At 41.7% G+C, this 27,687-nt stretch overlaps 2 protein-coding genes across 10 annotated transcripts in view; one reads left to right on the top strand and one right to left on the bottom strand.

The window, feature by feature from the left end:
• Window positions 1-27,082, bottom strand: LOC131751513 (glycine cleavage system H protein, mitochondrial-like). Its single transcript, XM_059055370.2, is given in 3 exon segments — window positions 1-327; window positions 329-663; window positions 26,960-27,082. Coding segments are annotated over 3 exon segments (690 nt in total). The 3' UTR covers window positions 1-95.
• The window catches only part of TANC1 (tetratricopeptide repeat, ankyrin repeat and coiled-coil containing 1), a 234,614-nt gene that overhangs the window by 76,739 nt on the left and 130,188 nt on the right, over window positions 1-27,687 (top strand). The window lies entirely within an intron of this gene.

The raw sequence follows: 27,687 nt of genomic DNA on the forward strand, positions 1-27,687 counted from the left end.
CTAAAAGTTGCTTTTTAAAAATCTGTCCACCACTAATTTAAGACAACTATGCTAGATTAAGTTGTTTCAAACTAGTTTATTTAGGGGTTCCATTTTCACTCCTCAATAGATTTTATGTATTTCTCATATGCTTCATCACTCATTAGTTCATCTAGTTCTGAAGGGTTACTGAGCGTCATCTTGATCAGCCAACCATCTTCATAACAAGATTTGTTGACAAGTCCTGGATTTTCTGCTAGAGCTTCATTAATTTCAGTTACTTTTCCTGATAGAGGAGAATAGAGTTCACTAGCAGCTTTCACACTTTCCAAAGCACCAAATTCCTCGTTTGTTCAATTTTGTCCGAACTTCAGGCAGACTACAGTAAACAACATCTCCCAAAGCTTCCTGTGCAAAATTGCTGATTCCCACTGTTCCAACGCCGTTTTCTGTTGTTACCCATTCATGTTTGTCTGTGAATTTACGACCCGACAGCAGAACGGGGCCAGTGCGCAGCGCCCGGACGGCGCCCTCCCGCAGTCCCCAGGGCCGCGGAGGGCAGAGCGCGCTGGGCGCGGAGATGGCGCGCAGGCTGCACAGCGCAGCCCGCACGCTCCACGCCACTCGCAGCGCAATGTTCACAGGGGTGCAGAGGGTCTCCGCGCAGCATCTCCCAACTATTTTCTTTTTAAAGACGTAGCTTTTTTTTAGAGCCAGTTTTAGGTTCACAGCAAAATTGAGAGGAAGGTGCAGAGATTTTCTGTATACCCCATGCCTCCACTCATTCCTAGTGTCCCCTTTATCAATGTTCTCCCATCAAGGAGGTATATTTGTTACAACTGATGAACCTACATTGACACATCATCACCCCGAAGACCGTAGTTTACATTAGGGGTCACTCTTGGTGTGGGACATCCTGTGGGTTTGCCCAAGTATATAATGACATGTATTCACCATTACAGTATCATACTGAGTACTTTCACTGCCTTAAAAATCCTGTTTTGTTTTGCTTTTCACCTAGTTGATTTTAAAATTCATCTGGAAGTGAAAATGCTTAAGAATAACCAAGGGGAAATTGAAAGTGTGGGGTAGGTACATCAAAAGGGCTGAGCCTGGTTACCATGCCTGGGTTCTGGCTGTAGGAGAGGCTGAGCAAGTGTGTGTTTGGACTTCTTAGCTTCTCTAGGGCAACGTGGACTTCATCTCCCACCAAGATGTGCGTTAGGGAGGAGTCTCAGTTGTAGACATTTGCAGGTCCTCTCCACTTCAAAAGCTAACCAACCAAAAAAAAAAAAAAAAAAAAAAAAGCTAACCAACACAGATATCTAGTAAGCTCATTATAATAGTTACTGCTTTCACAGAGCAAGTACATGGCTTGGCTAGTTTTGTTTGGACTTTTTTTTCCTACTGGTCTCCAAGAAATGAAACCTAATTTAATCTTATATCTACGATGTAATCAAATCTCACTGTCGATAGTGGTTTTGTTTTTTTCCTTTTAACCCTGGAAATAGTGACACCAATCTGGAAGCATTAGATGGGCAAGGCCTCTTACCCTCCTAGAAAGGGCTAATCCCTTTTCCATCTCTATGTGTCCCTTTTGCCTTTGCCAATCTTGAAGCCATAGTCTCTTGCCCTGTCCAACTCTCCTACTTGCCCTCTGTTGGTGTGGAAGTATTGGGTTGGCCAAAAAGTACCTTTGGTTTTTAAGTAAAAATAAGACACATTTTTCATTTTCACTGAGAACTTTATTGAACAACGTATTCACCCTTTTGTTCCACTACCTTCTGCCATTTTCCAGGCAACTTCATAATTCCATCTTCCCCCAATTTTTTATCTTTTTGAGCAAAGAACTGTTCCAGGTGCCTTTTACAGTCTTCCAGGGAATTGAAATTTTTTCTATTAAGAGAATTTTGTAAAGACCTAAATAAATGGAAACCCAAAGGTGTAATGTTTGGTGAATACAGCGGGTGAATCAGAACTTCCCAGCCAAGCTGTAACGGCTTTTGGCTGGTCATCAAAGAAACATGCGGTCTTGCGGTATCCTGATGGAAGATTATGATTTTTCTGTTTACTAATTCTGGACTCTTTTTGTCGAGTGCTGCTTCCAGTTGGTCTAACTGGGAGCAGTACTTGTTGGAATTAGTTGTTTGGTTTTCTGGAAGGAGTTCATAATAGAGGACTCCCTTCCAATCTGACCATATACACATCACCTTCTTTAGCCTTTGTTGTGGTTTATTTCGCTTGCCCCAGTCCACCTTATTGCATAGTATCCACTTTTCATCACCCGTCACAATTTGTTGTAAAAATGGAATGTTTTCCTTATGTTTAAGTAGAGAATCCCATGTGGAAATACGGTCAAGAAGGTTTTTTTCGCTCAACTTATGTGGAACCCAAACATCAAAGCAATGAACATAACCAAGCTGGTGCAAATGATTTTCAACGCTTGATTTGGATATTTTGAGTATGTCGGCTGTCTCCTGCATGGTATATAACATTGATTATTCTCAGTGTCTCGATTTGATCAACTGGTCTACCTGACCGTGGAGCATTGTCCAATGAGAAATCGCCAGCACGAAACTTTGCAAACCACTTTTGACATGTTCAATCAGTCACAGAACCTTCTCCATACAGTGCACAAATCTTTTTTTGCATTTCAGTTGTGTTTTTACTTTCTTGAAATAATAAGCATAATATGCTGAAAATGTTGCTTTTTTCTTCCATCTTCAATATTAAAATGGCTACACAAAAATTCACCAATTTTGATGTCTTTTTTTTAAATGAATGCTGATATGACAGCTGTCACATACAATCTAAAAATTATTTTGAATGAAGTTAAAGACAACTAAGTGCTACTAGAGTTATCTTACAGAAAAAACAAACAAACCTTTTGGCCAGCCCAGTAGCTCCAAGTTGAGGCAGAAGAGCAAAGTTTGATGAACTCCTAATTCTTGTATTGTCCCAATTAAAATATAGACTGATTAAGGTTGCTAAATATGCCAAAATAATCGTTTATTAGGCTTTTCCTTTCAGTTTAATTATTGGTGTTCTTTTTTCAGCAGGGGGGCTTAATTTGAAGCAATTTATTTAAAAATTTTGACCTTCACCGTTTCATCATTAAAACCCAGCTAGTTGGCTCAATATACTTGTAATTAATGGTGTTAATTAAGGCATTGGATAGTCCCTAATCTTGAATGTGTCCTGAATCTGTTAGCTTTGCATCTAATCCTTCACTTTGAATTTGTAGTAAAAGGAAGCTGTTTGCCTCTAAAGTTTAAAAGCCATTGATGTGATTGTTAAATGTGGTATTTTAAGCCATTCCAGGCTGCAGTCTGGCTTTCAGTGGTACCTTCTAAAAATGCCTCAATACAAACGATGCTTTGTTTTATCCGGAAAATATGAAGCTGCTTTTGATTATTCTCTGCTGCATTGCCCATTTTTTGTGGTTGTGGACTATTATTTAGGAATTTAGTGCAGTGATTGTCTTGCTGAGCTATGGATATTTGGTATCTTGTTGTTAACTGACTCAAAAAATGTTTCCCAAGCAACAAAATAAGCAGAAATAGTTCACTCTAAAGGTATTGTATTTCTATTTACCAGAGCATTTAAATAAATTCTGCAAAACCCTGTAGGACAGGATTTGAACATAGAATGGAACAGGCTGGTTCTTAGTAGGAATGGGAATGCTGTTCCCTCTGGTTCAATTGGTCCCTTCATCAGTTTTTCTCTTCGTCACCCCTCACATCAGAGTCTTGAAAAAGCACAGCCTTTGGAATCTGAAGATGCAAATTCAAATCCTAGCTTGTTCACTTCCCTGTGTACTTGGACAAATTTCTTAACCTAGTTAAGCTACCTTACAGGGATGTTGTCAGGGTTAAATAAGATAACCTGTCTACAGAAGTGCCTTGCTTGACATATGGCTTCTGCTAGATATTCAGTACATCTTTTCTTTCTTGAGAAAACTGTTTGGTACTTTAAAGAACAAACAAAATCCTTCTAAAACATCTTGTTCCTTCCCTGTTGATCTCAGGCAAGAGAATGATGTTCCAGAAGCTTCTATCCATGATGTCCTCTCTCCAAATACCGATTCTGCCATTGACTTTGGATACTAAAGGCTCTTCTGCCATCTTTAGCCTTTCCCTCATGATAAAACTGAAGCAGCTCTGAGTCATTTGTCTGTTGTATGGTGATTTATACTTTGATTTATAACTTGTTTTACCTTTTAACCTATTTCAGGTCGCTTGCATTTTGTCCTTTTTTCATTTTGTCCTTTTTTCTTTTCCCCTTACTAAAGAAATTTCGGGAATTAGCAAGCAGCTTTAAGAATAGATTTCTAAGTACAGTTTATAAAGTTGCTGAGATGTTTCATTTCAACATATCCTTATTAGTAAAGGTCTTTATATGTGGAAGGCTCCATTGCCCATCCTCTTTATAGCTTCCCCATACATTTTAGGGATATATAAAGGATGAAAGAGAAGGATGGGCACAAATACTGAGCATTTATCATGTGTGTCAGGCGCTATACCTAATGGACCACGGCTGGTCCATCTGAGCTGTTTCCTGTGAGAGGCGTAATTAGAGAAAAGTCTGGACTGAGAAGGTGAAATCAAGACTTATCCTGGATCTTCCACTTTTTATGGTCAATACAACCTCTAGCAAGTCACAGCCTATCCGAATCATAAAGGATGTAGCAAAATTCTCAGACAACATTTATTTACTTGGGTCCCTTTTTGTATGTATATGTGTAAATGCAACAAGAAAGCTAATACAAAAATTTAATAATTTAGAGTCCATTTTTATGTCAAACCTAATTTCATTTCACAGATTTTTGTTCATGCAAGCTGCTTTACTGTTAAGAAACAAAAAACAAAAAACAACCAATGGTCTTAGTTTCAATAGACCAAGTCTTCAGAGAGTTTTGTCATGTATAGCTTCTTAATTCTCATAAAAAGCTCCGTATTTGAATTTTCATGTGACCTATTTACATAAGTTTTATACGTATTCTACAGAAATGTTGAAAACTGGATTTGATTTAATCTATTGGCAAACATAGTTGTTGAGAGGGGAGATAGGCTACCAAAAATTTTGACCTAGGTTGACTTCTTTTTTCCATGCAGGATGAGCTAAACTAAATGATTCTTCCTTTAGGGGTTGAGGGCTTTGACCTTACATTTGTCCTGCAGTCAGCAGATGACCATCAGGGGTAACCCGTTGGGTAGCCCTAGCCTTGGTATACAGCATCAAATTGAGAAACCCTTATTCATATTGGAAATCATGAGTTGGAATGTAGGATCTGTGTCTGTCTCTCACGCCCCCTCTCCCTTTGGTGGGAGGTTGTTTATAACACATCAGCCATCAGTGGTGCCAATGTAGAATCAGAGATTCTTGTCCTGTGTTCTGGTGGCCACAGCACTGTCATGGGGGTCAGGATGAAATAAGACTTTAGAGCTGATTTTTAATTCTTCATTCTCAAAAGTTTGTGTGAGGGGCTTCCCTGGTGGGGCAGTGGTTGCGAGTCCGCCTGCCGATGCAAGGGACACGGGTTCGCGCCCCGGTCTGGGAAGATCCCATATGCCGTGGAGTGGCTGGGCCCGTGAGCCATGGCCGCTGAGCCTGTGCGTCTGGAGCCTGTGCTCCGCAACGGGAAAAAAAAAAAAAAAAGTTTGTGTGAGAGTTGTCCATTTTTTATTATTATTTTTTATTATTATTATTTTTTGGTACGCGGGCCTCTCACTGTTGTGGCCTCTCCCGTTGCGGAGCACAGGCTCTGGACGCGCAGGCTCAGCGGCCATGGCTCATGGGCCTAAGCCGCGGCATGTGGGATCTTCCCAGACCGGGGCACGAACCCGTGTCCCCTGCATCGGCAGGCGGACTCTCAACCACTGCGCCACCAGGGAAGCCCGAGAGTTGTCCATTTTTAAGGGACTTTGGGAGCATCATACTGCTATATTGGGTACATGATGACATTCTTTGTGCCCTGAGACTGTCCCAGAGCACAGAGTACTCAGTAATAATGATGTCTCTGATATAAGACATAATCATAGGGGCCTATAATGGTTTGGGCACTTGTCTGGAGTTTATATAGAGCATGGAACTGGCTGGTAGCAGAGGTGAAGAGGATGCAAACTCTGGGTTGAGGATGGAAGAGAGCCACCTGTGCACTGCTGCCTTCCTAATGATCTTACATTTGGTTCTCAAAATCCAACAATTTTTTTTTTTTTTTTTTTTTTTTTTTTTGTGGTACGTGGGCCTCTCACTGCTGTGGCCTCTCCCTTTGCGGAGCACAGGCTCCGGACGCGCAGGCTCAGCGGCCATGGCTCACGGGCCCAGCCGCTCCGCGGCATGTGGGATCTTCCCGGACCGGGGCACGAACCCATGTCCCCTGCATTGGCAGGCGGATTCTCAACCACTGCGCCACCAGGGAAGCCCCAAAATCCAACAATTTATATGTTAATGCCTTGTATCTTTGTGAGGGCTTGTTTGCCCCCCACCTCACCAACCCACCCCAGGAAAGTTTTCTACATAACTTTAGAGTTATGTAGAAAACTTCCTTCCAAGTACCAGATGTTAAAAATATTTTGACTTCTGATGGCACATTTTCTTGTTGTCTTAGTTTGGGCGGCCATAACACGATGCCATAGATTGAGTGGCTTAAACAACAGAAGTTTATTTTCTCACAGTTCTGGAATCTAGAATTCTGAGCTCGAGGCACCAGCATGATCAGGTTCTGGTTTTAGGTTCTCTTTCTGGCTTGCAGATGGCTGCCTTATACTTGAATCCTCACATGGCAAGAGAGACAGCAAGCACTCCAGTGCCCCTTGTTATAAGGATGCAAATCCCATCATGAAGGCCCCATCCTCATGCCCTCATTTAAACCTAATCATCTCTAAAAGGCCTCTTCTCCAAACACCATCATGTTTGGGGGGTTAGGGCTTCAACATATGAATTTGAGGGAACACAGTTCAGCCCATAGCACTTGTCTTTATTGTTTTGATCATAAATGTTACACAGTACTTCATTGGTTATAAAACACACCATTATTTTGGGTACTGCTACGAAAGAAAAAACTGCTGTCAATTAAATTGACATACTTTATTACTTAAAATGTTATACTTTACTGAAAATTTTCTTTCTTTAGAAAGTTATTTTTACATATCTCAATCTTTTTCATAAAATGGAAGGAAAATGAAATAAGTTGGTTAAGGTATTTCAAATTTATATTCAGAACCTGATTCTTCTAAATAATTTTTTTCACCTAGTTGTCAGTACTCATTTTTCTTCATATGACATCATCTTCTCTACCATTAAGAGCATTGGTGTTGCAGCATTTTTTTGAGCCTTCACTGTTTTCTCCAGGAATTTTCTTCCAAGCTGCAGACATGCATTCTGCAAGTTTGATGCCACTCTTTCATGATCTCAGAAGGAGGTTTTAATGGAAGGCTTTCAGATAAAATTCAGGGCTCTTCTTCCTTCCATAACGGACCTTAAGTGATCTGTTGACTGAAACCTGGAGGAGGTTATAATTGTCTAGTCACTCGACCAGATGTAATAACATAGGTTTGCATGGTTAGTGCTTGCCATGTTACAACCATTCCCTGGCTGGTAGCAATTTTAAGGTGCCATCAACTGTTATATCCATTTTGGTTTGGGGAAAGTTAAAGTCAGAATAAATATGGGCCTTTGATCAATGCCCAGTATAATATGTGCTCATTGTGGAAAATTTGTAAAATACTGATAAAGAATATCCTGGGGTTTTTTCCTAATTCTTATCTTTTGCTTTATCCTTTTTAATGTCGTTACTCTTTGAAAAATGCCTAAGAGTCTGTTGTACCAATATACCATGATTTTGTTTGGGTGAATTTTGTTTACATATTTTTCTCATTCATTAAAGAAAAAACCCTCTGGAAAATACGTATCTTTGTATAAATCTCTGATTATTTTAGTGGAATGTTTCTAGATAAGGAATTAATAGTGAAAGGAAAGGAACTTTTCAGAAGCTCGTGGTACTTCTTGACAAATTGTTTTCCAGGAGGATTGTGTTGGTCGCCACCTGTGTAAGCAGTGTGTGAGTGTGCCTGCTTGCATGGCTCTTTCTAGTATTGGGTATTTGTGGATTTTAATAATATTTGTCAAGTTTATAGGTTAAAGCATGTATTTGTTTTTAATTAGCATTTCTTTGAGATCGGAAGACCTCTTTAAATATTTAGTGCCCATTTATAGTTCCTCTTCAACAATTGTCTTTCTATGTCCTTGTACATTTTTTCTGTTGGCAATGTGAGAGACTCTTTAGTTTGATTCTTCCCTTTTCCAAGTGTGGCCCTGGTGTGTAGTAGTGGGGTTTCCTTATAAAGTTACTCGTAGGGGAATTTTCCTTGAAGTTGCTGAAAGTCACATTGCCCCTTCAGTGGGTAGCAATGTCTCTTGCATTATTAAAAATTTCATGTTTGTACTGAGGCTAGAGATCTGCTAGTCTGATTGACTTATATTTAAGAAACTTATTTTATAGAGAAACCAAAATAAAGGCATAAAGCCAACACAAATGAGTCATTAGGTTTTCCATGGTACCTAATAACATTCTACCTCTGTACACAGTCAAAAAAGTCTAAGCGCTTCCCGCTCCCTAGATGTGCTGGGAGCCCTCATCCTGTGAATTTCTGATAGCGGGCAGGGATAATTCCAGACAGGGAAGCATCTCCTTAATATATTGCTGTAGTCTTAAGTGTAAAAAACATTGTCCATGGCTTATATTCTTAGATACATGGATTTTTTTTTCAAACTAAGCTAAAGTAATGAAATAAAGGGTTTTAGATCTAGAAGGACCTTAAGAAATTGAGTTCAGTGTGTTCCGTTTTTAAGAAATATTTGGAAAACATTGAGCAGCTGCCCAAGGCCTTATAGCTCGTTAAAACAAAGATGGGCTCAAGGTATAGCTTTTGACTCCAGACTAGTTCAGTTTCTACTATGTCTCTGGCTAGTTCCCTTATTTTTATTTCTAGCACTGAGTAAATAAAAAGGAAAACACATCCCTGAGATAGAAGACAGTGAATTACTTTATAATTTCTTTCTCCAGGGATACTTGTTTAGATTTTTTTCCTTCTCCAGAAGTGTTTTCCCCCTTCCCTAGAAAGTTTCAGAAATTCTTACATGGCCTTAATCTGGATTCAGTAGCACTGTAATATCTCTTTCTGTATCTTAAAGCCCATTTCTGCTTGATGTCCTTGAGACTTGTAAATACATCCTTTTTTTGGTAAAGTCACTCAAACACCATAAATGTAATAGTTAAATATACAATCATTAAAAAAAGTTATACAATGGTATTAAAAGTAAAGATACTCTCCATTTCTTCTCTGCTTCCATTTTTGCTCCCCAAAGGATATTAATGTTAATAGTTTATTTGATCTTTCTAGATATTTTCAATGCATATATGTGTATGCATGCATATGTGTACATGTATAGATCCTTAAGAAAACCGATAGACTTTACAGTGTGTTTTATTTTGTAAGTTACCATGTTGACTGAATACAGTTTTAGACATATTTTCATATTAGTACATACTAATATATAGGCTTTTAAAAAGTTTCTCAGTGTTACATTGGACAGATATTCTATAACTTGTTTTATTATCCCCGTTGATGGTTTTATCTTTTTTGTTGTCATTACAATCAATACTAGAGTAAATCTCCTTGTGCATAACTCCCTGTCCTTTCATAAGGATAGTTGTAAGAAAAATTGTTGGTTAATAAGTTTATTCATTTATAATTTTCCTAAATTTTGTCAAATTGCCCTTCAAAAAAGTGCCATTAAATTTACGGTTGCACCTTCAGTATGTGAGAATGCTTGTTTATTCACATGCTTATCAGCATAGGTTATAATCAAACTATCAATATTTCATCTTTTCTAGTATAATAGGCAAAAGTGATATCTCATTGTTTTAATTTTGCAATTCTTTAGAATGAATCCAAAGGCATTTTTATATGTTTATGGGCCATTTGAAGCTACACTGCCTGGATTTGTATCCTGGCTCCGTAGTTTAGTAACTGTGTGAACTTGAGCAAATTACTTAACCTTTCTGTGCCTCATGGGTCACTTATGATGACTATATGAGTTAATATTTATAAAGTACTTAAATCCATGCTTGGCAGATAGTATATAAGTGTTTGACAAAAATAAAATTTACATTTCTTTCTTTGTCCTGCCTGTTCATTTACCTAATTTTCTATTGGTTTCAATAGGTGTTTTAATATTTTGTTAAGTGGTTAACCATTGATCGTTTACTAGCTAGAGTTCTAAGCAAGTGAAACATGTCATGTTTAGTTTTGAATTATAAAACCTAAGATTCATCTAACTCAGACTTCATTTTTTATAGGATTAAGGGAAGGATTTTGTTTTAATTCTGTAAGTTCAGTGTTGAAAAGTGACTGAGGTTATAAGTCATTATTTCAGGGAGGTCGGTTTTCTTTCCCTGTATGGTGTGAGAGTTTTGATCCTGCTAATCTGATTAAACCTCCTTATATCCTTAGCTCTAATATTCTGAAGATTAAGAGATTCTGGGGTATTCCCCCCTCTATCCATTAAATTGTTACCATGGTTATCGGGCTCCCCAAACAGTACCTCAAATTCCTTCTGATTTATGGAAGCAGCATCTTAAAGATGAATAAGCACTCTGCTGGTTTGGCTTCAGGAAACTTAGGTAAGAGTTCCAGGTTGAATGTACCTACTAGTTCTCTTTGAAAAAGTTGTTTCATTTTTTTGAACCTCCGTTTTCTTGCCTATAAAATGAAGGTAATGGGCTTCCCGGGTGGCGCAGTGGTTAAGAATCCACCTGTCAATGCAGGGGACACGGGTTCGAGCCCTGGTCCAGGAAGATCCCACATGCCGTGGAGCAACTAAGCCTGTGTGCCACAACTACTGAGCTTGCGCTCTAGAGCCCGTGAGCCACAGCTACTGAGCCCGAGTGCCTAGAGCCTGTGCTCCGCAACAAGAGAAGCCACCGCAATGAGAAGCCTGTGCACCGCAACTAGAAGTTGCGCGTGCAGCAACGAAGACCCAAATGCAGCCAAAATATAAATAAATAAATAGAATGAAGATAATCTCTATCTGTGTCATAGAGTAATTACGAGGGTCAAATGAAAGGAAGATTGTTGTGTGTGTGCGTACACGCGCGTTACGCGGGCCTCTCTGCAGTGGCCTCTCCCGTTGCGGAGCACAGGGATGCGCAGGCTCAGCGGACATGACTCACGGGCCCAGCTCCTCTGCGGCACGTGGGATCCTCCCGGACCGGGGCACGAACCCGTGTTCCCTGCATCGACAGGCGGACTCTCAACCACTGCGCCACCAGGGAAGCCCCGAAGATTTGTTTTTTAAAACTTCAGGCATGGTAATGTTGATGATGAAGGGAATTTGTTTTGTTTTGCGTTCACATAGTATCTGTTTTGGGGAAATAAAATATATAGATATTTGAATTTACATGGAGAGTTTTTTATACTCGAATGTTGAGAGGGGCAGGTGAGATGTTTTTCTTCTTCAAGGTATTGAAGAAAACTAGGAAGTGAACTGCAGTTCACCAGGAAGTGAATCCCCTGGGGTAAAATGTGGCAGTACTAATAAAAGTTGTGCTTTGAGTGTTTGCTGTGTATCAGGTAGTGTGCTACATGCTTATAAACAGTAGCTTACTAGTGGAGGTTAAGGAACTAGCTTAAGACTGCACAGCTGCTAAGTAGAAGAGCCAGGATTTGAATCCAGTTTGTCTTGCTGTCTCCAAAACCTTATGATCAGGACAGTATAGCAGCCAGGTTGCATGGGTTCAATTCCCAGGTCAAGTTGATTAACCTCACTGTTTCCATTTTTACATCTGTGAAATGGGGATGATAACAGCATCTCTCTCTGAGGGTTGTTGGTTGTCCTGAGGATGCAGTGAGTTAAAGTGCTTGGAACAGTGCCTGGACCATTGTAAGCATTTCATAAATGTTTGCTCTTATTATAATTGATGGTAATTTCTATACTCTCTGGCTTCTTTGTTTCTGCCCCTTGACCCTCTCCTTTTGGCTTAGGCCAAAATGGCGGCATCTCAGATATTTTTGTCTCCTTGGTTCCCTTGTCTGTGTGGCATACATGGCCCTGGCCATTCCATCTGGTGCAGGAGGAGAGAGCGTGGTAGGCCAGCCCCTAGTGGAGTACTGTGGGGCAGTTGCTGCAGCCGTCTGGGGTGGCATGTGTTTGCTGGGAGGGAGGAGGGGGAGGAATGTGAGGCCAGAATGCAAGGATCCACCACCAGCAGAAGAGAAGCTCTGTGCACTCAAAGGGGGTGTACCTGTGAGACTCAGTATTCACCTCGGCTTTACAAGAGCAGGCTCTAGTGCAGTGATTACTAAACCTGGCTAGTTCATTGAAGGCACTTGTGACTCAAATTCCTACCAGACCTACTGCATTACTCACCGTGGTGGGACTCAGGCTTCTGTAATTTTTTTTTTTTTTTTTTTTTTTTATGGTTTTTGAGTGGTTAGGCAGGTTCGGGAGCCGCTGGCATGCCATTTGTTTCTGTGTCTGGCAGGACCAGCTCCAGCCAACCGTGGCAGGGGTATGTGTATGTAACTTGGAAAACTCTTAGGAAAAGGAGCTCCCCCACTAGCTAGTAGACTCTGTTCTTGGCAGCCCTATAAAGATGAATTTGAAACACAGGTATATACAAGCAGATGAGTGAAAGGATTCCATTACAGAAATAACAAGAGGCAGGATTTGATCAAAGTAATTTGTCAGTATATTTTATTTGGTTCTTGTGTTTATGCAGATTCCTCATCAACACTTGCTTATTCTCACACTTGCAAGTTAGATACACAAAAACGAATAGCCATTGAATATAATTTTGATGTTTAATTATTTTTTAATGGAAGTATAGTTGATTAACAATGTGGTGTTAATTTCTGCTGTACAGCGACGTGACTCAGTTATACATATACATGTTTTTAAAGATTTATCATTTATTTATTTTTGGCTGTGTCAGGTCTTAGTTGAGGCATGTGGGATCTTCGTTGAGGCATGCAGGATCTTTCGTTGTGGCACATGGGCTTCTCTCTAGTTATGGAGTGTGGGTTTTCTTTTCTCTAGTTGTGGTGCGTGGGCTCTTTAGTTGTGGCGCATGGACGCCAGGGCGTGTGGGCTCTGTAATTTGCAGTACGTGGGCTCTAGTTGAAGCACACGAGCTCAGTAGTTGTGGTGTGGGTTTAGTTGCTCTGTGGCATGTGGGATCTTAATTCCCTGAGCAGGGATTGAACACACGTCCCCTGCATTTTAAGGTGGATTTTTTACCACTGGACCACCTGGGAAGTCCCTATACATTCTTTTTTTTTTTTTTTTTTTTTTTGCGGTATGCGGGCCTCTCACCGCTGTGGCCTCTCCCGTTGCGGAGCACAGGCTCCGGACGCACAGGCTCAGCGGCCATGGCTCACGGGCCCAGCCGCTCCGCGGCACGTGGGATCCTCCCGGACCAGGGCACGAACCCGTGTCTCCTGCATCGGCAGGCGGACTCTCAACCACTGCGCCACCAGGGAAGCCCTACATTCTTTTTTATATTCTTTTCCATTATGGTTTATCCCAGGACAGATATATATATGTTATTTATTTATTTGTTTATTTATCTAGTTATTTATTTATTTACAGTGTTGTTAATTTTTCATGCAGCTTTATAGAAATTGTTAGAGGGCTGTTTTCCCAGTGATACTCAGAGAATGAATTAAGTGAGTAATGCACATTCCATTTTATATTTGAGAAATCATGATTAGAGTGGAATGTAATATGGTTAGCTGGAATGAGACAATATTGACATTGTTGCTAAGATATTTTACCAGACGTGTCATTGAGGCTGCTGCTTCAAAAACTGAGCAATGCTTTTATCTTTTTTCCCTCCCTCCCTCCCTACTTCCCTCCTTTATTTTATTTGATTTTATTTATTTATCTATCTATTTATTTATTTTTGGCTGCGTTGGGTTCTCGTTGCTGTGCACGGGCTTTCTCTAGTTGTGGCAAGTGGGGGCTACTCTTCTTTGTGGTGTGTGGGCTTCTCATTGTGGTGGCTTCTCTTGTCGCGGAGCACGGGCTCTAGGTGCGTGGGCTTCAGTAGTTGTGGTACGTGGGCTCAGTAGTTGTGGCTCACAGGCTCTAGAGCGCAGGCTCAGTAGTTGTGGCGCACGGACTTAGTTGCTCCACGGCATGTGGGATCTTCCCAGAGCAGGGCTTGAACCTGTGTCCCCTGCATTGGCAGGCGGATTCTTAACCACTGCGCCACCAGGGAAGCCCCCTTCCTTCTTTCTTATGTGATGGTGGTGGTAATTATGGAGCAGGAATATAACAAATAAAATGACAGAGTCAAAGCGTGAAATGTCATCTCATTCTCTCCCCTACTCCCTGCCCCCCAGTGCAAGCCTGAAAGGGATCTTGATAAAAAGCCACATGTACACAATTGATTTATTCTGCTGCTTTCTAGAATGTATACTGAGTTGGTTGTATTGTATTTTTAATCTGTTTGTGGGGGAGAAACTTTAAATGCTGCTTAGAAACTTTGAGGCATTTTCCCAAAAATGTTTATAGCTCCCATTTTCCTTGTAAGGAGTTGAAGCAGGATAAATGGTACTGCTTTCAGTACTCTCCCTTTCTCTTGTGACGAGGCCTGTTGGCAGACAGTTTTGCTGATGGGACTGCCAATTTTGATTTGAGTAGTTAGTGAGGGGTGGTGTACTGGTTATAGTATTGTTTTAAAAGTCTTTTTCCCTCCACTTATTTTTCCACCCCCAAAATGTCAGCATGTCCAGTATGACAGAATGTTCCTGATGATTATCATTCAGAGAAACATGACTTGCTAAATTATCTGTAGATGATAGTCAGAATTTCTTAAACACCAACAGCACTCCATGTTCATTATGCACCTTGATCAGGGGATCTACACGGTGTGGGAAGGCAGACCAGGGTAATGCCATGATTGAGATTCTGACTGTGGTCTCAAGTCTGCCTGGGTTCAAATCTGGATCTACCGCTTACAGGCAACTTACTTAGCTTCCCTCGTCTGTAACTAGGGGGCAATGACAGCATTTATTTGCAATGGAATAGGTTGAAAAAATTAGCTAATGGATATAAAGTGCTTAGCAGGGGGTCTGTTACACCAAGTAAGGTCTCAATAATGGCTAGCTTACTCACCCTCATTATTAGGGCAGATATATTCAGTGAGCATACACATATAGTTAAAACAGAAAACTCATAATAAATCTTGATATGTTACCTGGGTACTTACTTAATGTGAAGCTCAAGGGTAAGTGAGCTCTGATAGTTATGGTGGCGCTAGGTGTGTAATTGAGGTAGAGGATGGCTTTAGGAGTTGGATATCCAGTGTGTCTTTACATTCCCCAGGGCTGCCTTATGGTACAGTTCTCGGGCACTATCACATAGATGTGCGATGTGGGGACGGTGGTCCTTCCCTCATCATTCCCCAGTCACACCCACCCCCTGCCAAGGAAGCTCTGTGTAAAAAGTGGAGTTTTCTATGTTGTTATAAATAAGAGGGTATATTCAGGTTGCCGGTTTTTGGTTTAATGCTAAGAGAAGGATTAATTTTTTGGAGATTGGACGTTAAAAGCAGAGGAAAGCGTAGACAGAGCTAGGGCAGTGAGGTTCCTTTTGACTACTTTGAAGTATGCAGTTGAACCTTGAACAACATGGTAGGGAGGTGTGGTGACCCTCCTTGCAGTTGAAAATCTGCATATAACTTATCGTCAGCCCTCTGTATACGTGGTTCCTCCATCTCTGCAGTTCCACATCCGTGCATTCAACCAACCACAGATTGTGTAGTACGGTAGTTTTTACTGTTAAAAAGAAATCTGTGTATAAGTGGACCCACGCAGTTCCAACCCATGTCGTTCAAGGGTCAACTGTACAGGGTAGGGAACTGGATCTTGGACCACACAGTGGCTGTCACAGGAAGCCAGTCCATAGCTTCACTGTGGGAATAAGCAACAAGGAAGAACATCCCCGATCAGTAAGACCTGGGAGAAAGATGACTATGGACAGTTCGGGCTAGATGGATGAGAGCAAATCAGCCAGGTGGATTAAGTAAAACCAGTGGGCATAGTTAGAAGAGCCTGGATAAAGGAAATGTGAGCCCTCCTTCCTGAAGAAAGGAACTCATGAGAACAGGAACTTGACAGGTATCCAGTGGAGGGGCTTGCTGGGAAACCTCTGGAAGTAAAAGGAGATAGATACAAATTTATGTTTCACATAAATGTTTAATGGAAAAGTGTGTTTTGTCTTATAAAATATTCTTGTTATGAAAATGTCAGAACATACATCAACCTTAAAATGTAAAAGAAGGGAAGAAACCATTGATACTTCCCACCCTCTTAGGAATAACCATATCAATGTTTTATTGAATTTCCTTCTAGTTTTTGGTGGTGCATATTATTTTCCCATTGTCATCATATGGCATATACAAAATTGTGCACACTAGCTTAAATGTTTATCCTGCATGTTTGAAAAATAGTCCTGTGGTAAACTTAAATGCCTCTTTTTTTGTTAATTTCAGTTCCTTGGCAACGAAAATGGTCATTGTGGTGTTCTGTGCTACTCTCCTTTGGGGTGCGTTATTGGTGAGGAGCAGTAATGAGAACTTTCTCTGACCAGTGTCACAATCATGTAGAAAATGTTAGCCATTGTTAGCAAGTCCTTGCACAGGGCACTATTGTTTTAAGAGGTCACCAGATAAAGAGGTTCTTTCTGGGGACTTCCCTGGTGGAGCAGTGGTTAGGAATCCGCCTGCCAATGCAGCGGACACGGGTTTGAGCCCTGGTCCAGGAAGATCCCACATGCCGCAGAGCAGCTAAGCCCATGTGCCACAGCTGCTGAGACTGTACTCTGGAGCCTGCGAGCCACAACTACTGAGCCTGCACTCTGGAGCCCGCGAGCCACAACTACTGATGCCCGCACGCCTAGAGCCCGTGCTCTGCAACAAGAGAAACCACTGCAGTGAGAAGCCTGCTCAATGCAACAAAGAGCAGCCCCCACTCGCTGCAACTAGAGAAAGCCCACGCTCAGCAACAAAGACCCAACACAGCCAAAAATAAATACATTTGTAAAAAAGAAAAAAAAAGAAAGAGGTTCTTTCTGCACCATGGGGTGAAGGATATGGTTTGAAAAACTCATTTCCTGAGTGACAAGGGGGTGGAAGCAGAAGAGGGACAGTTGAGTGAAGTGTTGAAGGCTAGGCATGAGTTATAGTTTATTGCTTTTTCCCCCCCTACTCATAATGTCCCCACTGTTGAGTAGTTAATTTTGATTCTTAAGTAACTTTTTCCTCAAAAAGGATAAATGGGCTGGGCGTTTTCTGAGCCTTTGAGTACCTGAGAATGTTTTTTGGTTGGTATTGCACTTGACAGAAAACTTGGTTTGGCTTTTTAAGGTTTAGTCATGCTATTTGCTCCCTCAGGTTTCAAAGATACTGCTTTTTGGCTTTTGGCTCTTGATGTTGGAGAAGAGAAGTGTTGTGAGTGGAATTGTGTCCCTCCAAAAAGAAAACGTTGAAGTCCTAACCCTTGATACCTGTGAAAGTGACCTTATTTGGAAGTAGGGTCTTTGTAGACATAATCAAATGAAAATAAGGTCATAATAGATTAGGTAGATTAGGGTGGGCCCTGCTCTAATGACTGGTGTCCTTGGAAGAGACCCAGACACAGGGAAGTATGACATGTGATTATGGAAGTAGAGCTTGGAGTGATGTGTCTGCAAGCCAAGGATCGTTGAGGATTGTAGGCTACAACAGGAGCTAAGAGAATGGCATGGACCAGATTCTCCCCTAGAGTTTTCAAAGAGAGCATGACCCACCTGACACCTGGATTTTGGACTTACAGCTTCCAGAAATATCAGAATAAATTTCTGTTGTTTAAATAACCCAGTTTGTGGTACTTTGTTACAGCAGCCCTAAGAACTAATTGAAGAAGTCTGAGGGCAGTTGGGTTCTAGGTTCTGGTTTTGAAAGTCTCAGCAGTTTTGTTTCTTTCCCCTTAATTATTTTTATAAAACTATATACTTACCTGGATGCTTGTGATACTTTTGTTTTTTTAAACTATCAACTTAAAGTTTTGCCAGGTTATGTCTAGGTATGGGTCTCCCTCTAGGAAAACAGCCTAGAGCACTGTGAGTCCTTTTTTTTTTTTTTTTTTTGCCATTGGCCTCAGCAATATTTTTTTTAAAGTATAGTTGATTTACAGTGTTGTGCTAATTTCTGCTGTATAGCAAAGTGACTCATTTATACTCATATATACATTGTTTTTTAATATTCTTTTCCATTATGGCTTATCCCAGGAGATGGGATATAGTTCCCTGTGCTGTACAGTAGGACCCTGTTGTTTATCCATCCTAAATGTAATAGTTTTCATCTACTAACCCCAAATTCCCAATCCATCCTTCTCCCTCCCTCCCCCCTTGGCAACCACAAGTCTGTTCTCTATGTCTGTGAGTCTGGTTCTGTTTTGTAGATAGATTCCTTTGTGCCATATATTAGATTCCACATATAAGTCATATCATACGGTATTTGTCTTTCTGACTTCACTTAGTATGATCATTTCTAGTTGCATCCATGTTGCTGCAAATGGCATTATTTCTTTCTTTTTTTATGGCTGAGTGGTATTCCATTGTCTGTATTCTTTATCCATCTGTCGATGGACATTTAGGTTGTTTCCATGTCTTGGCTATTGTGAATAGTGCTGCTGCGGACATTGGGGTGCATGTATCTTTTTGAATTATGGTTTTCTCTGGGTATATGCCCAGGAGTGGGACTGCTGGATCATATGGTAGTTCTATTTTTAGTTTTCTGAGGAACCTCCATAGTGTTTTCCATAGTGGCTACACCAACTTGCATTCCCATCAACAGTGTAGGAGGGTTCCCTTTTCTCCACACCCTCTTTAGCATTTGTTATTTGTAGACTTTTTAATGATGGCCATTCTGAGGTGGGTCCTTTTTTAATTTGCAAACCTCAATTCAAAAAAGATTGGTTTTTCTTCTTTGAGTTTTAAAAATTATTTTGTCCTTGTTTCTCCTCAGAAATACCTTTGTTTTCCATATCTGTAATCTTTTCTTGCATCATGAAAATGTTTGCCCCTTCCCCGTACATCCTGGGGACACCTCAAGCTTGTTCTTTATCACTGAGTGGACTTTCTGTAGTGTTAGTTTTACTCTTTATGCCTGAAATGTGGATAATAATCGGCTATTGCTTTTGAAATGTCCTGGCTTTTCTTCCTCTTTAATATTAGTCTATACTAATCAAAAAAGGAATGCCATATGAAGGGTATAGAGGCCATGTCCCCCTATATTCTATTGAGGGTGACAAGCAGTTCACTGAATTTTTATCTCAACCTTCTTTGTTTGAATCTTCAAAAAGATAGCCCCTTTCCTTTTGCTAATAAGCTACATGCTCCTTAGTCTCCCACCATTTATTATTTTGACAGGGGTGTTTGGGGAGTTGGCTTTTCATGGAAAGAGAAAAGATCTCATCAGCTCTGTTTTATCTACTGGAGTCTGTTGGTTCCTGCTGGTGGCTATAGGGGGAGATACTGGAGCCAACACGGGGGCAGGGGATGGATGTCTCACCATCCTGTGGGCTGAAGCCTGGTTAGGCCACCAATTTTTGCAATGAAAACAAAGGATATGCTCCATTGTCATCCTTAAAATTACTAGGAATTCTTTCCTTTTCTGGCACTCCCTTATCTTTTGGAGTAGATTTTGCACTTGTGAGTTGTTGCCTTTTACTTTGTAGTTACAGGTATTTTATCAGGGTGTTGGGAGGGCCGTTAGCCAGATACAGTAGTTTAAAACAGAAACGGGAATTCGTGCTTTTACCGCCCGCACCCTACCTCTACCCTGCCCCGCTCCACCACTGGCTGCTCCCCTCTTCCTCCTACCTCTGTATTCCTAGGTCCCATCTTGCCTTATTCCTTTCTCTTCTGGCCTCTCCTTATGCCCCTACCCCCCACTAACAGGTCCCCATGCATACCCCTCCCTCATCTTGCCCTCTCCCTGGCAGACCTGGTGTTTCCCTAGGGCTCTGGATTGTCCTGTGTGAGCTGCTTGCGCGAGCGCACCCACACTCTACCCAAAGCAGCAGAGATGACCAGGACATGGAAGAGCCTGGGTGGAGGGTGAGGAGAGAGGAAGATTGTGCTGCACAGTGAGAGCGAGAATGCTTGGGGCTGCCGAGAATCCCACCTCTTTCAGAGCACGGCCCTGGGGCTCTTCTTACTCCCCTGTCCTGTGTCCACCTCCGTCAACCAGAAACGAGCTCGCCTCCGACCAGTCAGCACACACACCGTCACTTTGAACAGTCTTTGTGGAAGGGAGCTTCATCTCACCCATTTGCCAAGTTAGGCCATAGTGTGTGGCCCAGTTAGACTTAAGATCTTCATATCCACACCTGGCTCAATCCTAGGAAACGTAGATTTAAAATATTCATAGGAAACGTATGCACATAGCAAAAAATGTAAACCATTTAAAAGTGTATATACCTCCCATCCATGTTCCCAGTTGGTCAGTTCCTGTTCCCAGAGGCAACCACTGCTCCTGGATCCTGTGTGCCGTTCTTAGAGACCTTCCATGCGTATACGAGTGTGTATATTTACATTATTTATATATACATAAAAAAAATACAGTGTGTGCACACATGTGTATATAAACACAGGTGTGTGTGTGTGTATATATATATATATATATATATATATACACTCAAGGAATGCACGTTGTGCAAAATGGGAATCTTTATTTTATCATCTACATGATTATCCCCTCAAGTTTCTTTTCCTTTTCATCTTCCTCCCACCACTTCCTCCCTACCCCTTATCTTGTAATAGGAACACAAAACGTTTCAGATCTTTTTGACCACAGTCTTTGGTGGTTCTCGTTCGTGGCTGTCCGTGAGAATCACCTAGTGAGCTTTCACTCACTACTGGTGCCCAAGCTGCACCCCAGAGCACTGACGACAGCCTTCCTGGGAAGGGCTCGGGCTCCCTTCTGTGGCAGGGCTGGGAACTCCTGCTCTAGTCATGTGCAGCGGGCCTGGCAGATCTCAGAGTCCAAGTGTGGAGTGTTTGACAGGACCCATGGACTTGGGGAATGAGTTTATCCCAACAAGGAGATGTAGAACAATGAATTCCACGCAGATTTAAGATGAACCCTGAACCCAGGTTGCTTTTGGCCATAGTTGCCCCACGGCTTCCTTCATCACCTGGCCATGTAGAGTATCAGGATTCTGTCCTGTGTGGTGGGAATGGCATTCAGCACATCCACCCCAGGCAGAGAGGGCAGGCCCTGAGGCTGCAAGAGTTAATGAGTTTACAGTATAAAGTGAAAGAAGAAGAAACTATTTAGGGTGCTTGATGACTGAACATCTATCTCGGATCTACTTTGCTTGTATGGTGACAGCATAAGGTGTGACTGAAAGGAAATTAATGAACACTGGGCCTGGGTGCCTCCCAAATGGAGTGCTTATGGAGCTAATTAAGCAGCCAGCATGAAAAGTGAAAATAGGTGAGGGAACAGGGTTCTTCTCATGGTGGCCCGGTACTGTGTGCCTGTAGACCTACCTAGACTATTTTTGGTCTTCCCTGTTAGGTATACAAAATGATATAATGTGGAAAGGCATCTCTCAGTAGCCTTTCCTTAGGGAGCAGTACTGAGAGAATGGACTCTGGATCGCATTGCCTGGGTTCAGACCTGACTCTGCCATTTGTCGGAGTCCTTGGGTGAGATACTTGATGCTTTCCGTGCCTCAGTTTCCTCACTGAAGGAGGGACATAATACTAGCACCTACCTTCATGAGTTGGCTGCAATGATATAAAGTGTCTGAAACCCTGTCCTAACACATAGTATATCTAAAAAAGCATTTATTATATTAAAGTGCACCCTCTGGGGCTTGGGAGTTGGGAGTGTTTCTGAGGTCATATACATATTCTTAAAGCTCAATCTCTTGCATGGCAACATGCCTTAAAGGGAAAACTTTGCCAATTAGAGAGGAAATGCCAGTCTGTTTACTCATTTGTTTTGGAATAAAGTGCTTTTGGTTCTGTAACCCTCGAGTATTAAGAATAAAACTGTGAGGATAGTCTTTACTGAGCTCTGTTTAGAACCCACTTGGAGTTTTTAAGACAAAAGGGTAAACTTGCCCTATTGACCAGATTTTTCTGTACTCTGGAGTTAGCTGCTTTGTTGCCTCTCAGCAGTATTGTTTGAGAATTAGTCATGACTGTGTGAATAATGTTTTGGAAAATTGCTTTCTTGGGTACATTAATCTTTCTTTTTGAAAATGCACATTAACAGTCAGCTCTGGCTGGGTAGTTGGGGAGATCCTGTAAGATGTAAAGCAGTTTAAAGTGCTTTCAGTTGCAGAGAGAAACTTCTGAGGGTTTCAAAAATGATACTGGGAACTTGCGGGAGGAAATTTTTTCCAATTTTCTAGGTTTCTGTAAATATATATGAGTTATATGGTCATAAAGCCTTATGATGGAAAATATGTTTAAGAAACATGAGAGCACTCCCAGGCAGGGACTGCACGAAAGAAGCCCTAACACATTTAATGCCCTAGTTAAATGTATTGCACAAGTCCCGTTTTCTGGAACTGGATAAACAGAACATCTTTTCTCTTTCTATTCTAAGCTTCCATTCACCCCTCCTCCATCTAGCCACTTCAATGGCACAGTAAATGGAAATCTTATTTCCTGCATCTGCAGACCTATTTACCTGAATGTCTAAGCTCACCCTTGCCTTTCTCAGATCTACTCTTCTTTAAATGCAGTTTTACTTTCATCTCCCTGGCTTCGTTGCCCTCATTTTTTTTTAAGCCTTCCCTAATCCTGCACTCCATGCACTTTACAATTACAATCTGTAATGTTGGACATTGCCATTCTGCATAGCCGCCTTTAAACATTCATCATCTCCCAGGTTCGCATTTTCTGCCATTATGAGTTTAAATCCCTTTTCACAGCCCGTAATAGTGGAAAAATTAAAAAAGAACTGTTATCAAAAGCCATTTCTGCCAATTTAAAAAGTCTTATTGGATGGCTTTATCCCCTTTGATAATTCTGTTATCTTTGCAAACTATGACTTGGATTTAGTTTTTGTGCGTGTGAGTAAGTATATATGTATGTGTATTTACTTTTATTTATTACATATATATGTATGTGTATTTACTTATATTTATTACAAACAGGAAGAACCTTATATCTTCATGCTCTTTCCAGTCTTGTATTTTTGAAACTCAGAGTTGGTGATTTTAAAATAAGAAAAGGTATGTGTGTGTGCGTGTATGTTATGTATATGAATGACAGAGACTGTATGTGACCTACAAAGCCTAAACTTGTATAGCAAAAATGTGCTGACCCCTTTATAGAATTAACTCATAAAATAACATGTCTATTTTGGGACTTCCCTGGTGGGCCAGTAGCTAAGACTCTGTGCTCCCAATGCAGGGGGCCTGGGTTCTATCCTGGGTCAGGGAACTCTATCCCACATGCCGCAACTAAGTATTCACATGCCACAACTAAAAATCCCGTGTGCTGCAACTAAAGATCACACGCAGCAATGAAGATCCCACGTGCTGCAACTAAGACCCGGCACAGCCAAATAAATAAATGTGTTTTTTTTTTTAACAAGTAGTAGTTTATCTTTTTTTTTTTAAACATCTTTATTGGAGGATAATTGCTTTACAATGGTGTGTTAGTTTCTGCTTTACAACAAAGTGAATCAGTTATACATATACATATGTTCCCATATCTCTTCTCTCTTGCGCCTCCCACCCTCCCTATCCCACCCCTCTAGGTGCATACAAACCACCTATCTGATCTCCCTGTGCCGTGTGGCCGCTTCCCACTAGCTATCCACCCTACATTTGGTAGTGTATATATGTCCATGCCACTCTCTCACTTCGTCACAGCTTACCCTTCCTCCTCCCAATATCCTCAAGTCCATTCTCTAGTAGGTCTGTGTTTTATTCCCGTCCTACCCCTAGGCTCTTCATGACTTTTTTTTTTTCTTCTTAGATTCCATATATATGTGTTAGCATAGGGTATTTGTTTTTCTCCTTTTGACTTACTTCACTCTGTATGACGGACTCTAGGTCCATCCACCTCACTACAAATAACTCAATTTCATTTCTTTTTATGTCTGAGTAATATTCCATTGTATATACGTGCCACATCTTCTTTATAAATAAATGTTTTTAAAAAAATAAAAACATGTCTATTTTGAGTACCTCCTTTTTTTCCCCCTCCAAGTTAAGTTCTTAAATATGTAGAGTAGTGAGTATGTTAGAGCATGAGCCAGCCACTTGGGATTTTGGAAGTTCTACCTGTGGCCCTGCTCCTCACGGATAACCCCCATGCCCTGGCTTCTTGTCTGAGAACCTGTGTGATTGGACTAGATGCTCTCTGAGAGTGAAAGCACCTTGGGGTGGATGTGCGTGTCCATGGTGAATCAATGGGAAACACCTGCCAGGGGAACTGGAGGAGGTGGTTGATAATATGGTTTTCCTTCCCTGGAAAAAGGATGCGTCGTTCTACCTGGCCTGAGCATTTCTGCTGCAGCAACAGGAAGGGGGACTGAGGTGTATTTCCCATCACTTAATTGAGGTGGGGAATAAAATAGGTCACAGTCAACAGAAAAACATGTATTCAAAGCTAAAAGAAATGTGCTGGCCATGCTGGTTGTTGCAGTGAGATGTTTTTAATTCCTCTTAAACCTCTTTAAGCATCTGTTGAGGAATGTTAAATCAACTGGAGAATTTCTGGTGTCATGTTGCCTAGAACCAATGTTGTTTAGTCCTATGGATGCCCCAGGAGACTTTCACTTTCTGGCACTGGTGTCGGCATCCTTGTGATGCTCTTGGACTGACTTTGACCTGTACCCCTTGCCTGATGCAGTTAAAGCACCAGACTCCGGAGTGCTGTCTCCAGCTTCGAAGCCACTGGATCACCCACTTCTTTGTGCCGCCTGCTCATACATAAAACTTCTTTCCCTGCTTTGTGCCTTTCTGATAAAAGGAAGTTGGACGTTAGGGATCTTTAATTGTGTCTGAAAAATAAACCAACAGAACAACATGTTTGGGACGGATATTATGGTGAGATGTCAAAGTAAACTTGAAATAGAAACCCTTCCGCCCCAAACCCCATCTCTAAGTCCCGTTTTATTGAAGACCACATAAAATCAAAGTGCTGGAGCACAGCTGCTCCTAAGGCTGAAGGTCCTCATGGTTATGGCTTTCTTTAGAAACTCATCCCCACCAGACTTGCAGTTAATGAAAATATTTGCTTTCCTTGATATAAACAAAGTTTATGGGCAGAATTTGTAGTTAGGAAACTCTTTAATTCTCTTTTACCCCTCAGTCCCCAATTTCTCTTGTATCACTGAAGAATTCCAAGTATTTAAGAAAATAAACCCTCTCTTAGTAATGAGCTCACTGTTTTATTTCTGATGTTGTCATAAAAGATGCATTTCTCCCTCATTTTGTGTCCTCATCCAGATTAAGTGACCTGAAATCTGAGGTTGGTTTGTTTTCGGTCAGAGATACTTGTGTGTGAGTAGGAAAAGACAGTGCCTTGTCGCAGCGCCTGCTCCCATCAGGCCATCCCATAGCTATTTGGGTACCCAGGTTGGTGATTTAGGCAGTGTAAGGGCAGCCGCAGGGCAGGGTAGCTTTCTTCAAGCTACATGGAAAACCAGTGTCGCCTCTTCAAGGCCCCCCACATTCTGTGTGTGTAACTCCCTGGGGCTATGGGCTGTGGCCTCGGTGCTTTCAAAGTTCTCGTCCATCTCCTAGGGTTTCTTGTGACACATCCAGGGATCAGATGACCAGGCACCATTCTTGTAGGTACAGCACCTGCTTACATTCCTAAGATGAGATGGAGGTGGTGGTGGGGACTGGTCATGAGAACCTGATACTGGACCAGAGAAAACCACTGTCCCAAGTCTCAGCATGGTGGACCTTCAGCCCCAGTGGGAGTTGGCATTGTGGTGCACCCCCCGTTTTGCCTTAAGATCTGATTCCTCGCCAGACTGTTGAAGGGGAAGCAGCTAGGAAGCTTCACGCCTTGGCTTAAGACGCCAAGGAGGAGGTTTTTGAAAGATTTCAGGCTTGTCCACGGTGGTGTTAAGAGATTAGCTCCTGAGTCCTGGGAATTGGTGGTGCTGGTATCTTATAGTGCAGGCTCAGGAAGCAGGGTGGGCAAGGGTTGTAAGAGGACCAGAGTGGAAGACACTGCAGTTTACTTGGACTCAGGAAGTAAGGATCTCCATTAACTCCTTCCTTCCTGCTTCCCTCCCTCATGGGCAGAAAGTCATTTATTTGTCTTGGCTGTTTGCATAATGTCCTTGTTTTTGAAAATTCTAGTGAGAGTTTCCTGGTAATTCTCCTTGTTTCTTCAAATGTCAATCATTTGGATATTTAGTTTCCCAAGTTTATTAAAACCCCTTCAAGCATAGCTGGCCCAGCTGAGACTGAAATTACCTTTCTGATGGTGCCAACTTATGCCTTGTGGAACCTGTGGCTTTTCTGTTCACAGCTCTACTTGTTTTGAGTTGCCTTTGAAAGCCACGCATGAGCCTGTTTGCCTGTTTTAAATGCCCCCTGGTCTGCGGAGGGGGTAACTCTCTACTTCACAGTGGCTCCTAACATGAAAAACAAGTACAGTGATGCCATTGGGAACTTGACAGTTGGGGTTGCATCCTTTTTGAGTATTGTACACAAAGATCTGCAAAAATTGAGTTCCCACTTGGCTAGACAAATGGTTTAAGTTCAAATCCAGGCCTCGATTTTTCGGAGTCAGGAAGGTGTGGTACACTTTCATCAGTTGGATAACTTTCATCAGAGAGAAAAGTTTGCTTGTGGAAAACTTTCTATATCTTTCCAGTTCTGTATATAATTCAGAGCTTAAAGATGCTTTTTTAATCATCAGGAAAATGATTTACCTCTTCTTCTTGCACCATCTCTGTTGCTTCTTTGTATATACCTGGGGGTAAGGAGGAAAGCATGTCATCTGAGTACTTGAGGACTGACTGTATTTTTTCAGAGGTGCTGGTCCTAGCCGACATAGTCCCTTCCTTGTGTCCTCTCTACCCTGCAATTGCCTTCTCTATACTTTTTTTTTTTTTTTTTTCGGTACGCAGGCCTCTCACTGCTGTGGCCTCTCCCGTTGAGGAGCACAGGCTCCAGACGCTCAGGCTCAGCAGCCATGGCTCATGGGCCCAGCCGCTCTGTGGCATGCGGGACCCTCCCGGACCAGGGCACGAATCCGTGTCGCCTGCATTAGCAGGCAGACTCTCAACCACTGCACCACCAGGGAAGCCCTGTATTTTTTAAAAAAAAATGTCTACCACCCTAGAATGTTTAATTTCCCTTTTTTTTTTTTGCTGCACCACGTCTCTCTCAGGATCTTAGTTCCCCAACCAGGGATTGAACTGATGCCCTCGGCAGTGAGAGAGCAGAGTCCTAATCACTGGACTGCCAGGGAGTTCCCTAGAATGTTTAATTTCGTTATAGTAAGCTTGTTTGTCCTTAAGTACATTTAGGGGTTGAATACTGAGGAGAACCTGCTTCATCAGTGAGCCACGGTTCCAGTCTCATGACTAAGGGTTTGGGCTGGTTGAGTTGTAGGACAGCGGACTCTGTGCCATGCGGAGTATGAAGTGAATGGGAT

This window comes from Kogia breviceps, chromosome 2 (genome assembly GCF_026419965.1).
Source record: "Kogia breviceps isolate mKogBre1 chromosome 2, mKogBre1 haplotype 1, whole genome shotgun sequence".
Lineage (NCBI taxonomy): Eukaryota > Metazoa > Chordata > Mammalia > Artiodactyla > Physeteridae > Kogia > Kogia breviceps.